The 12,004-nt window shown below is 39.3% G+C and overlaps 1 protein-coding gene across 1 annotated transcript in view; it reads right to left on the bottom strand.

Annotated features, from left to right (window-relative positions):
- Window positions 1-12,004, bottom strand: part of LOC126457239 (protein nessun dorma-like) — a 179,987-nt gene that overhangs the window by 42,379 nt on the left and 125,604 nt on the right. Inside the window, exon 4 of the mRNA XM_050093383.1 lies at window positions 8,088-8,312. Coding sequence (XP_049949340.1) covers window positions 8,088-8,312 — 225 coding nt within the window. The remainder of the gene's footprint in view (window positions 1-8,087; window positions 8,313-12,004) is intronic.

The raw sequence follows: 12,004 nt of genomic DNA, 5'->3' as shown, positions 1-12,004 counted from the left end.
TCACTAGAGTTTGCTTGTGTAAAGGCATGTAGTACACTGACATACGTACACATACACCTGACCTAATTTTAGTGAATGAATGCTAGCCTTACTTTCCAGTTGTTTAGTACCAGCATGGTGAAAGCTATAAATTTTTTTGGAGAAAGTGGCATTGTGGGATTGAAGATAGTAAGCCAAATGAAAAATTTACTCAGTATATAACCAACATTTTCAATGCTCTGAATTCAGAAACACCATCATGTGGTAAGAGAAATGATTCAGATTACCGTAAAATTCTGCAGAATATTTCTCATATTCTGACCACCTCAGACAGTACTTTTGCTTCAAACAGAACATTGGAATTGCTCAGAGTAACAGTACAGAACACGTTAGAAATAGCTGAATACTTGTGGAATAAAGCACTATAATATGCATTGATTGCCAAGTTCAATCAGGATCCACTGGAGCGATATTTTGGTATTATCAGATCACTGACCTGTGATGACCACCCTTCATCAATAGATTTTCTATAGTTACATATGCTCCAGTTGATATATGTGCTTGTCAAGAATGTTTTATCCAAGGCAGGGAATTGTGAATCAGGGACAGAACCCACTGTTACATCCTATGTCAATCAGATACGAATCTTGGCAAAGGAGACTAAGAAGGAACACACTGTGGGGGGGGGGGGGGGGGGGGGGGGGTTGTATAGATGAAAAACTGATCACCAGAAATGCTAGTGAAAGTCATTCTGAGTGGACAGGCAATGAGCCACACAAGAGTGTTCTTGATAATGCAAAAAGAGCTATTATACACAACATAGCAGGTTACATTGTGCACCAGACCTCAAAAATCACTAAATGTTGTGCCTGCTTAGATTCACTAAAGAATTCGTCCGTTGAAAATCATCCTTTTTCACTTTTCACTAATGTGAAGGACTATGGTTCTCGTCAAGAACAAAGTTATTTATGTTACCCTTCAGAAGCACTGTTAAATATTACAATTGCTTACTGGAACACAGATGCACTTGTTGCAGTGGGTGGACAACGGATCTCCTCGTCCAAAAAAAGCATTGTAGAGGTGGTGATAAACACGGAAGTCTACCTGGAAATCCTAGCGTGCATGAGAGATGCTCGGACATAAAAGAGGCCTAACCTGTATGAAAACCTGACTTGGATGTTGCATCGTGACAATGCACAGGCTCACACGTCGATCCTCTTCCTCAGCTATCTAGCAACACATCACACCCTGCTGTGTCCTATCCACTGTATTCTGTGGATATAGCCCCACCAAACTTTTTCCTTCTTCCCAACCTTACACATTGAAAGGACAACATTTTCAAAGCCAGAAGAGGGTCAGGACAATGCAACAAGATACCTGTACACCATCGCAGAAAATGCATTCCAGAAAGCTTTCCAAAAGTGGAAGAAATAATGGGAATGGTTTATTGACTTTAGAGTGGGCTATTAAGATGTTGTACAATACACAACAAAGGTTTTATAGCATAAGTTCAGTTTCTTTTTCAACACATCTTGTTTGCCTGTAGCTGGATCTACCTCGAGGACGATTCTTGACAATGGCAATAGACAGTGACTTTTACAATTGTGTGCTTTAGCTGGGAGCTAAACACATACCTCTTCTTTGACATTAATTTACCTATGGCAATATAATATTCAGAAATTATTTTTGTCATGGCTTGCTTGTAGACTATGATGAGGTTGGGTAGTGTTATACTCATTACTGAACATTTCAATACCTACCCATATTAGCTGTTTAAACAGCACACATTTTCTTCATATACTGGTTAACATGTTATTGCAATAAAATTAATAGCAGATCTAACTCTCAAAGTTTAAACAATGTCCATTAAGCGATACATTTTTCTTTGACTGTAATGGCCATCTATCAACTGATCTTCCTGTTATAGTAGCAGATATACTGTCACGATTAGTCTTCTTCAGCTGACATTTGCCAATCACCATTAATTCTAGTTTAGTCTTCTGTTTTACTTACATAGTCATTACTAAAATTTGTTCTTTACACTTAATTTCTTTGCTTCATCAAGTGTAAAGAAAACATTTTGTAGCAGTATTGAAGGACTGCATATATATGTGTGTGTTGTCCACCATTCACCTATGATGCCTTGCTGGCCATACATCAAATCACATTATTAGTTCCAAGTAAATAACGTCAGGCTCCATATCACTGCTGCAAAGCCGTGCTCTATGTCACTAACTAAAAAATGGGGCAAACAAATGCCAAAAACCATAGGAATTACTGCAAGCTCTCCACGAGACTTTACTGATTACAGTGAGCGTTCTGCCCTGGTATCATGTCCTGTTACATAATGTAGTGTATCATATGGTTGTATATTCTAAAATCTATCGTTTCGTTCGGGTACGGCATGCTTTATGATACAAAAAAGTTATATCTTGCACGCATGTTCTCCTTGAACAACTGAAATTGAACCACTGGAATTGAACCACGACCTATAATTAAAAGATGAACTTTGGATCCTCTTATGTGATGTATGAAGTTAATTGAGAAGCCTTCAGCTACACAATTGTGATGTTAATTAATGAGCCTTCAGCTCTGTTTACAAGTACATTTTTAGTGTGACCATCATCATGCTCTTATCTTGTGTGTTTCAATAAAACCTACATCCAATCATATGATTATTTTCCCAAGACAAGATAGAACCTGCATTTTCACTTATGAAGTCCGATAGCCAAATTATCAACTTTATTAGCATTTTAAACATTATCAGCACCAGAGAGTATGGGTGAGGTGAGGTGCATTGTAATAACAGCAGAATCCTGGGTCATCTGGTTACCAACATACAATCTTACAGATCCGTAACTTTGAACATTTAAAGTAGCCAGTCAAATTATATTTTGGTCTATCAGTACTGGTATTAAATTAAAACTTATTTTCATCTTTTCCTAGTTCCTTACTTCAGCTTATGTTTTTGTCCTTTTACATTTTGTTTTTCACTGATAGTTTCCCTTTACTTTTGACACCGTTTCTGATTTTGTTTGCTATTTATAAACATTTCTTGACTAAGGTGTTGTCCAAGCTTTTTCACATTTTTTGACATCACCTCTCCACCTCTGACTTCTTTTCAGTTTGTAATCTTATCTCTGATCTATAAATTAATTTTACCACCAGCTCACCACTAGTACAGGATTTTATCATATATTTTGCTGTCCATTATGACGCACAACATTTTTTCATGAACACTGGGTGAATCTCTTGATGTGGGGTTGTCTCTAATTCTCATCCTTGCACCAAATTTACATTTATATTTTCAAATCAGTTTTCAAATACATTTTCTTGTGAAGAAATGACTTCTATCACCAAAAGCTTGATACTGATGTCCGTTTCTATTTCTACATCGTACTGTGCTTTTTCTTGGTTAGGCAGTTGATAAGGTGACTCCTTTTACGTGTGCAATCTATGTTTCTTTCTTCCATGTTTTTTGAGCTAATATAATGTCATGTTGAACCACAGTCAAGTCCACATCCAAAAGCAGAATCATCAATGAAGTACAGCACTTAGAAATGCAAGTTTATTATGAACACCAATGTACTGCCAGTGCAGAACTGAAATCCTGGACACACAATGTAGTTATTTATACAAATACACAATGTGATCAAAAGAATCCAGACAGCCCCAAAAACATACACTTTTCATATTAGGTGCATTGTGCTGACATTGTGAGAGAGCAGAATGGGGAGCTCTGCGGAATTCAAATGTGGTCAGATGATTGGATGACAAGTAACAATTTCCGCCGTACTGGATTGTACTTCCTCTTACACAATGCTCCATTTATTAACTGAATTTCTCCGTTAGTCGGTTCCTCCTCCTTCAAGGCACCTACTGTTTTCAGCAGTGCTGAATCTTCTCTCTGTTCAGCAGCGATGTCATCTAATGCAGCTTGTTGATGGTCCAAACAACTACAAAGCACTTTTTTTTCAGTTCTAGAGTAGTTTATTTTGGATTTCGGGAGTACTCTGGAAGTATAAGCTATCACATTTCCAGCAACTGCCTCAATTTGTATTAAGACAGCTTGTATCCCAAAACTGCCAGCATCAGTGTGGAGTACTGTCTCAGCACTCATGTCACACAATGCTCACATGTGCCTTTTATTTTCTCGGCATCGGACTGGACTACATTACCATCCATTAAGTGCCCCAAGATTTTTATCTCTTGGATGACAAGGCACCTTTTCTGATTCAGGTAAAGACCTGCAGTGTAAACATGCTTCAACACAGTTTCCTGTTGCAGCTTAGATGTTCATCTAATGTCTGAAGGAGGCTGTCCATCACTCATTTTAAGGCGGCTGGAGCATTACACAGCCCAAACAGCATAAGTTTGAATGCATCAGGAATTATAAAGGCAGTCTTTTCCCAGTCAGCATCATCAACCTTGATATGCCAGCTTGGCAGTCTTCATGTCCAAAGTTGAAAAAGATTTTGCTTCTGTCAAGCAGTTTAGGTTGAGATCAACGTGCAGCAATCAACATAAATCTTTCTTCATGTTTTTGATTGACTGTGTGTAGTTCACACAGAATCCCCATACGCTGCAGTTCTTCAGGAGGACTATAGGAGAGAACCACAGACACTCTGAAGGTTTGATAATTTTATCTTGTAGAATATTCTCCACTTCCTCCCCAGTTATCCATCATTCAGCTGGCGACACATTATATGAGCACTGGCTAATTGGCTGATGATCCCCAGTTGAGATACAGTGTTTTATCATGGGCTGTTAGGTCTTTCTTTTCCCCACTCCGGATCTGATGCAGAATGGCTATCACCACCATCTTGGTCACACTAGATTTTACTGGTAGTTCGATAGTAGTTTCCTGCCCTGTATTGTCTGTTGTGGTAGTGGGTGGAATTCATGCAGGGATCAATAGTGGATTTGGATTGAGTTTGAGTCTGAATGCTTGACTCAGTTTACTCCTACAGCCAACTGTGATCCACCCAGCTCCCCTCAAATCACCTCCTGCCAACTTTCCAGAACTTTCTAACTCTAATCTTGCCCAACCATCACTCTCCAAATCCCTAAATGTGGAAACCAATCCCACATCTGCAGAATTACCCACAACTTACCACCTAAAAACTGATTCTAACATTATAAAACTACCTGCCAACTACAGCTCCACCACTGTGGTTATGGACTACAGGAATTACCTGGGGGAAGTACTCTGACAGCTATCAGATACTTCCACCTACATATCCTGCCACAATGGCCCCATTCCCAGAAATCCAACAGGATCTCCAGTCTCTCATCAAATCTTTAGGTTCATCCCAGAACCTCTTCCACCCAACTCACCCCCCCCATAACTGCCCACACACCTACCTTCTACATGCTTCCTGGAATTCATAAAACCAACCACCCAGAACACTCCTTTATTTATGGTTACTGTGCCTCCACATAGACAACATCTGCCCAACACCCATGGCCTTACCACTATTCAACACTAACTTTCCCAAAGCCCAACTGACTCCAAACCTACAACTTTCTTTCTAGTCGCCATTACCAACTATATCCTCACCCGCAATTACTTCTCCTTTGAAGGCATTACCTAAAACCAAATTCGTGGTAAGGCAATGAGTACGTCCATGGCACCATCCTATGCTAACCTGTTCATGAACCATGTAGAGGAATCCTTCATTATCTCCCAGAATACCAAACCTATCATCTGGTTCTGATTCACTGATAACATCTTTACAATTTGGACCAAGAATGAGGACACCCAATCCAAATTCCTCCAGTACCTCTACACTTCCAGCCCTATTTGCTTCACCTTGTCTTCCTCAGCACAAGGGGCAACTTTCTCAATACTCTCATTCACCTCACCTCATTGATGGCTACATCAGTATCTTTGTCCACATTGAATCTACCAACCACCAAGAATACCTTCCTTTTGACAGGTGCCACCTATTCCACACTAACAAGTACCTTCCATACAACCTAGCCACTCACAGTTGGGGCATCTGGAGTGACAAGCAATCTGCCTCCAAATATGGCAACAGTCTCACCGTGACCTTCACAGACCAAAATTACCCACTCCACTTCGTCCGGATACAGATCTCTATCTTCCCTACCCCTCTCACAGTGGTATTCCATTGTTCACCAAACCTACACAGTATTCTCGTCCATCCCTACTCCAGCCGTGTTCCTAATCCTTGCCTCAGGTCTCATTTCTCAGTAACAGATATACATGCGAGGTCTGCCTACTATCAACTACTTCAGTTCTGTCACAGGCACCTCCTGCCCCACCAAAGTCAGGGTCATCGATGACAGCAGCCATGCGATCTACAAACATAGCTGCAATCACTGTTCTGCATTGTATGTGGGCACAACAACTAACAAGCTGCCTGTCCACACGAATGACAACCACCAGCCTGTGGCCAGAGGCCAACTGGACCACCCACTTGCTGAAAATGCTGCCCAACACAATGTGCACTGTTTCACAGAATGTGCCATTTGGATTCTTCCCACCTACACCAGCTTTTCCGAGTTGTGCACGTGCAAAATCTTGCTACAACTTATCCACTTTGTTAGTCCCTATCCTCTTACCTGTGCCCCTTACAGCGCGCGCGCGCACACACACACACACACACACACACACACACACACACACACCTTCTATCTCACCAATACACCTACAAGCCCATTTCTCTCTTCGCTAAGCCCCCCCCCCCCCCCCCCCCGGCCCACCACACTCTTGTGATGCTGCACCTAGTAGCCCTATCCAGTCACCATCACGTCCCTGCACACTTCCACAGATAGCATCTTTCTGAACCTCTGCCCTGCTGTCCCTTCCCCTCCTCAACCCATGCCACCTCCTTACCCTCACCACCTACCTCAGCATATTGTTGCTCATGTAAAACTCAATCGGGCCTCAGCAGTCAGAGACAGTAGCAGTGTCTGTGCACAGGTTTGTTTGTGTGTGTGTGTGTGTGTGTGTGTGTGTGTGTGTGTGTTCTGAGGAAGGACTTTGTGCAAAATATTTTGTATTTCTAATATCCTTTTCACTGTGTGTTTCTGTGACTCAAGACCCCATATGTGAAATGTACTGTATTGTTTGTAACAAAACTAATAACAATATACTGCCAAATTTCTGCACCACTGGCACTATTTTAAGTTAATTTTCGGAACGACTGCATTTACTAACAGAATATGTTTCTGACTAGTGTACTTCTGAATAGATGAAAGTTGAAAAGATGGTTAAGTTTATTAATAGTGAACATCTTGACCAACACAGTTTACATTCAACATAAGTGTTGAAATAGAGCTAGAATTTGGTAATCTAAGATTTCTGTCTCCACTGATGGCATATAGTGCTGTGAAATAACAATCCATAATAACAGAACAGCTTGTGTATTATTATTATTATTATTATTGTTATTATTATTATCATTATCCAACAAATGAGATAGGATGGTAATGTCAAAGCTCCAAAACTATATCTTGAACAAGCAACTGTATGTTCAGTCTCGAAGTTTTCTAATTACCAGATTTGGACACTGTTGTATGCCGAACTTGTCCCACTACCCTCCCACAAATTGTTCAGGAAATATTCTCAAACTTTTCAATTACACATCACTTTTCAACACTGATATAGCATACATGAACCCTGTCCGCAACAGAATTCTTTTGTGGCCACCACATACTTTCAGAATGAATTGTTCACTCTGCAATGGAGTGACCACTGTTTTGGAACATACTGACAGATTAAAACTGTGTGCCACATCAGGGTTCAAGTCCCAGTCCAGCACACAGTTTTCATCTGCCAGAAAGTTTTAATATCTGTTTTGCTTTCAAAGGAAATGTTTATTTTTGAATCACAGAATAACATATTCCTTTTGCTGTTGCAATTATACAATTTTCTCTACGTTTTTCAAACCTATGCTTTTTTACTTTTTCCTTTACAGAACCATGATGTATGTACTTTCCAGTGATCCATAAAAATTATTTTGTGAAAAATCAGATGAGCTGAGGAGACAATTTTGGCATTAACAAGAATCCTAGTTCTATACATGAACATTATTCAAATACTAATTCATAAACTTCAATAATATATAAAACTACCAAACCTCGTTACAGGATTTTCAAAACTTTCAACCTCTTTCTTGATTTGCTTCAATCGCAGATAGTATTTTGTAAGTGAGTAGGTAACTTCTACAGGAACTTCTCCATCTTCTGTGAGTTCAGAGTCAAGAGATTCCATATTTTGTTTTATGTCTTTCGCTTCTTGCAAGAGGGACCGTAAGTATTCCCATTTCTCACGGCATATGGCATCGGACTGCATTACTTCAAGTCTGAAATAAAATATCCCTTTTGTTCTCATATGGTAAAGTAAAATGTTACAAAATGAAACAGAGATAGAAAGAAAAGTAACTTCACTAAGTGCCACTTTGAGGAAATTAACTAGGACAAACAGATATTTAACATCTCCAATTAGTTTTCTTGTAAGTTCAACTGCTTTGTGTGCATCGAGGAGGAAAATTGAGTACAGGATTTTGACACTTGTTCATTGTTACGGCAATTGTGAAAGCTTTGTGGGGATTCATAAAAAATATAATTAATGGGCACAGGAAAACCATGGTCAGTTTGAGTTAGTAATGATGGGAAAATACATGCTTACAAAATTTAATATACGACTCTGCTGTTAGCTGCTCTTCCATCATTCCTTTTAAAAACTACAGTGATGTGAGAACTAGTACTCCTACTAGCAACTAAATAAATGGTGGGCTATAATGAGAAGAGATTGCAATGTCACAAGCCACTTTACTGATGATAGTAATACACGAGACACAAAAAATTCATGGGTGTACAGAAAATATATCAGCATATCACTCATATGAAGAATATACTCACAAAAATGGAACTAATTACATTGGTCAACAGCATTTTTGTCACAAAGAATGTGAATGGTATTTTTAGCTAAGTCATGATTACTGAATTAAAAATCAAAATCCATTTTTGCCTATTGAACTCCTACTGTATCTATAAAATAACTTGAAAATGCTGGGTGTTGGTTACTTTGGAATTGCTTGATTACTTTGTTTTTAATTTTTGTGTGGATGTAACTGTTAGTAAACAATCAAAATATGTCCAGGGAATTCCACACGACCCTCAGTTCCGACATTCACTACCAGATTATGAAGGAGGTCGATGAGTCATGCTTATGTTGCATCGCACTGCATCATGTTTGACGCATCAGTCTCAGTAGTGAGAGAGCCCTTACCTCGTGAAGTGAGTTGCTGTAGGTTCTTGAAGATTTGTGTTTACTGCAAATTCAGAAGAAGAAATGACCCATACCTATATAAATAACCCAAATTCTTTTTGTTATATCTATGGTGAGTTAACTATGAAATAGAAAAAATGAAAACTTAATCTTCTTGCGAAAAGCACTATGAACTTTATTCTGAGTGCGAGGTTGGTGACTGGACAAAAAAGGGCACTGCTGTTTGACCTGTGTTATACTCCTGATAGGCTGGTTAAAAGCATCATGCCACGTGTCCTTTGGTGCCCCATGATTTGGAGAGAACCAAAGGATCACATAAAAGGCTTATTTTTGTGTGACAAAATAGCTAGAATCACCTCTAAAACAAAGAAAACTGTCAACATGTTACAGTTGTCGAACTACCTGCTGGACCTTATAAGTAAATGTTCCTGAGGCAAAGTATCACAGGAAGTCAGGAAGAATATATTATTAGATATGTTTATTCACATTTATTTACTCTTATGTTGATTAATTTGTGTACTGATACATGTTTTTGTTTTCCTATATAATACATAGGCTGATGTGATCATGTACAGAAACCAGTATCACTTGGAAACTGAGGCAGGTACAGAAATTCTGAAATTACATCTGGAATTACGGACAAAATATCTTCCAGAAACAGAGCGTTTTGTTTCTGTGACTGAAAAAAAAATTAATTGTTTGTTGAACAGTGAGTTATGGGTTATAGAAGATTTTCGATCAGGTATCCATGCAAGATGGACAGCAAGGTCAGAAGGAAGAATTTCTGACAAATATAAAGAACCAAAAATTACAAAGGATGATGTCCTCATTATGTATTAGTTGAATGTTCCAGCACAACAAGAAAAAGATTAATTAATTGTGACTTCCATGTTTTACATGAACCATTGTTTTGCACAAAAAATTAGACACACTTATTTTTTCTCTGAAGAGCATAAAAAACTGTTACAGTTTATCTCTCCATATTACAAGATTTCATCCCTAGCTTTCACACATCTGACTATTACTATCATCATCATCATCATTTAAGACTGATTATGCCTTTCAGCGTTCAGTCTCGAGCCTAGCCCCCTTATAAAATTCCTCCATGATCCCCTGCTCAGTGCTAACATTGGTGCCTCTTCTGATGTTAAACCTATTACTTCAAAATCATTCTTAACCGAATCCAGGTACCTTCTCCTTGGTCTGCCCTGACTCCTCCTACCCTCTACTGCTGAGCCCATGAGTCTCTTGGGTAACCTTGCTTCTCCCATGCGTGTAACATGACCCCATCATCTAAGCCTGTTCACCCTGACTGCTACATCTATAGAGTTCATTCCCAGTTTTTCTTTGATATCCTCATTGTGGACACCCTCTTGCCATTGCTCCTATCTACTAGTACCTGCAATCATCCTAGCTACTTTCATATCCGTAACCTCAACCTTGTTGATAAGGTAACCTGAATCACCCAGCTTTCGCTCCCATACAGCAAAGTTGGTCGAAAGACTGAACGGTGCACAGATAACTTAGTCTTGGTACTGACTTCCTTCTTGCAGAAGAGAGTAGATCGTAGCTGAGTGCTCACTGCATTAGCTTTGCTACACCTCGCTTCCAGTTCTTTCACTATGTTGCCATCCTGTGAGAATATGCGCCCTAAGTACTTGAAAACGTCCACCTGTTCTAACTTTGTTCCTCCTATTTGGCACTCAATACGTTTATATTTCTTTCCCACTGAGATTACTTTCGTTTTGGAGATGCTAATCTTCATACCATAGTCCTTATATTTCTGATCTAGCTCTGAAATATTACTTTGCAAACTTTCAATCGAATCTGCCATCACAACTAAGTCATCCGCATATGCAAGACTGCTTATTTTGTGTTCACATATCTTAATCTCACCCAGTCAGTCTATTGTTTTCAACATATGATCCATAAATAATATGAACAACAGTGGAGACAGGTTGCAGCCTTGTCTTACTCCTGAAACTACTCTGAACAATGAACTCAATTTACCGTCAACTCTTAACTGCTGCCTGGCTATCCATGTAAAGACCTTTAATTGCTTGCAAAAGTTTGCCTCCTATTCCACAATCTCGTAGAACAGACAATAACTTCCTCCTAGGAACCCAGTCATATGCCTTTTCTAGATCTATAAAGCATAGATACAATTCCCTGTTCCACTCATAACACTTCTCCATTATTTGCTGTAAGCTAAAGGCCTGGTCCTGACAACCTCTAAGAGGCCTAAATACACACTGATTTTCATCCAATTGGTCCTCAACTAATACTCGCACTTTCCTTTCAACAATACCTGAGAAGATTTTACCCACAACGCTGATTAAAGAGATACCTCTGTAGTTGTTACAATCTTTTCTGTTTCCATGTTTAAAGATTGGTGTGATTACTGCTTTTGTCCAGTCTGATGGAACCTGTCCCGACTCCCAGGCAGTTTCAATTACCCTGTGTAGCCATTTAAGACCTGACATTCCACTTTATTTGATGAGTTCCGACTTAATTTCATCCACCCCAGCTGCTTTATTGCACTGCAATCTATTGACCATTTTCTCCACTTCCTCAAATGTGATCCTATTTCCATCATCATTCATATCCCATTCTACCTCGAAATCTGAAACATTACTGATCGTATTTTCACCTAAATTGAGCAACTCTTCAAAATATTCTCTCCATCTGCCCAAGGCATCAACAGGATTCACCAGCAGTTTTCCTGACCTGCCCAAAATACCTGTCATTTCCTTCTTACCTCCC

This window comes from Schistocerca serialis, chromosome 2, assembly GCF_023864345.2.
Source record: "Schistocerca serialis cubense isolate TAMUIC-IGC-003099 chromosome 2, iqSchSeri2.2, whole genome shotgun sequence".
Lineage (NCBI taxonomy): Eukaryota > Metazoa > Arthropoda > Insecta > Orthoptera > Acrididae > Schistocerca > Schistocerca serialis.
This window is presented reverse-complemented; position numbering and strand designations above follow the sequence as displayed.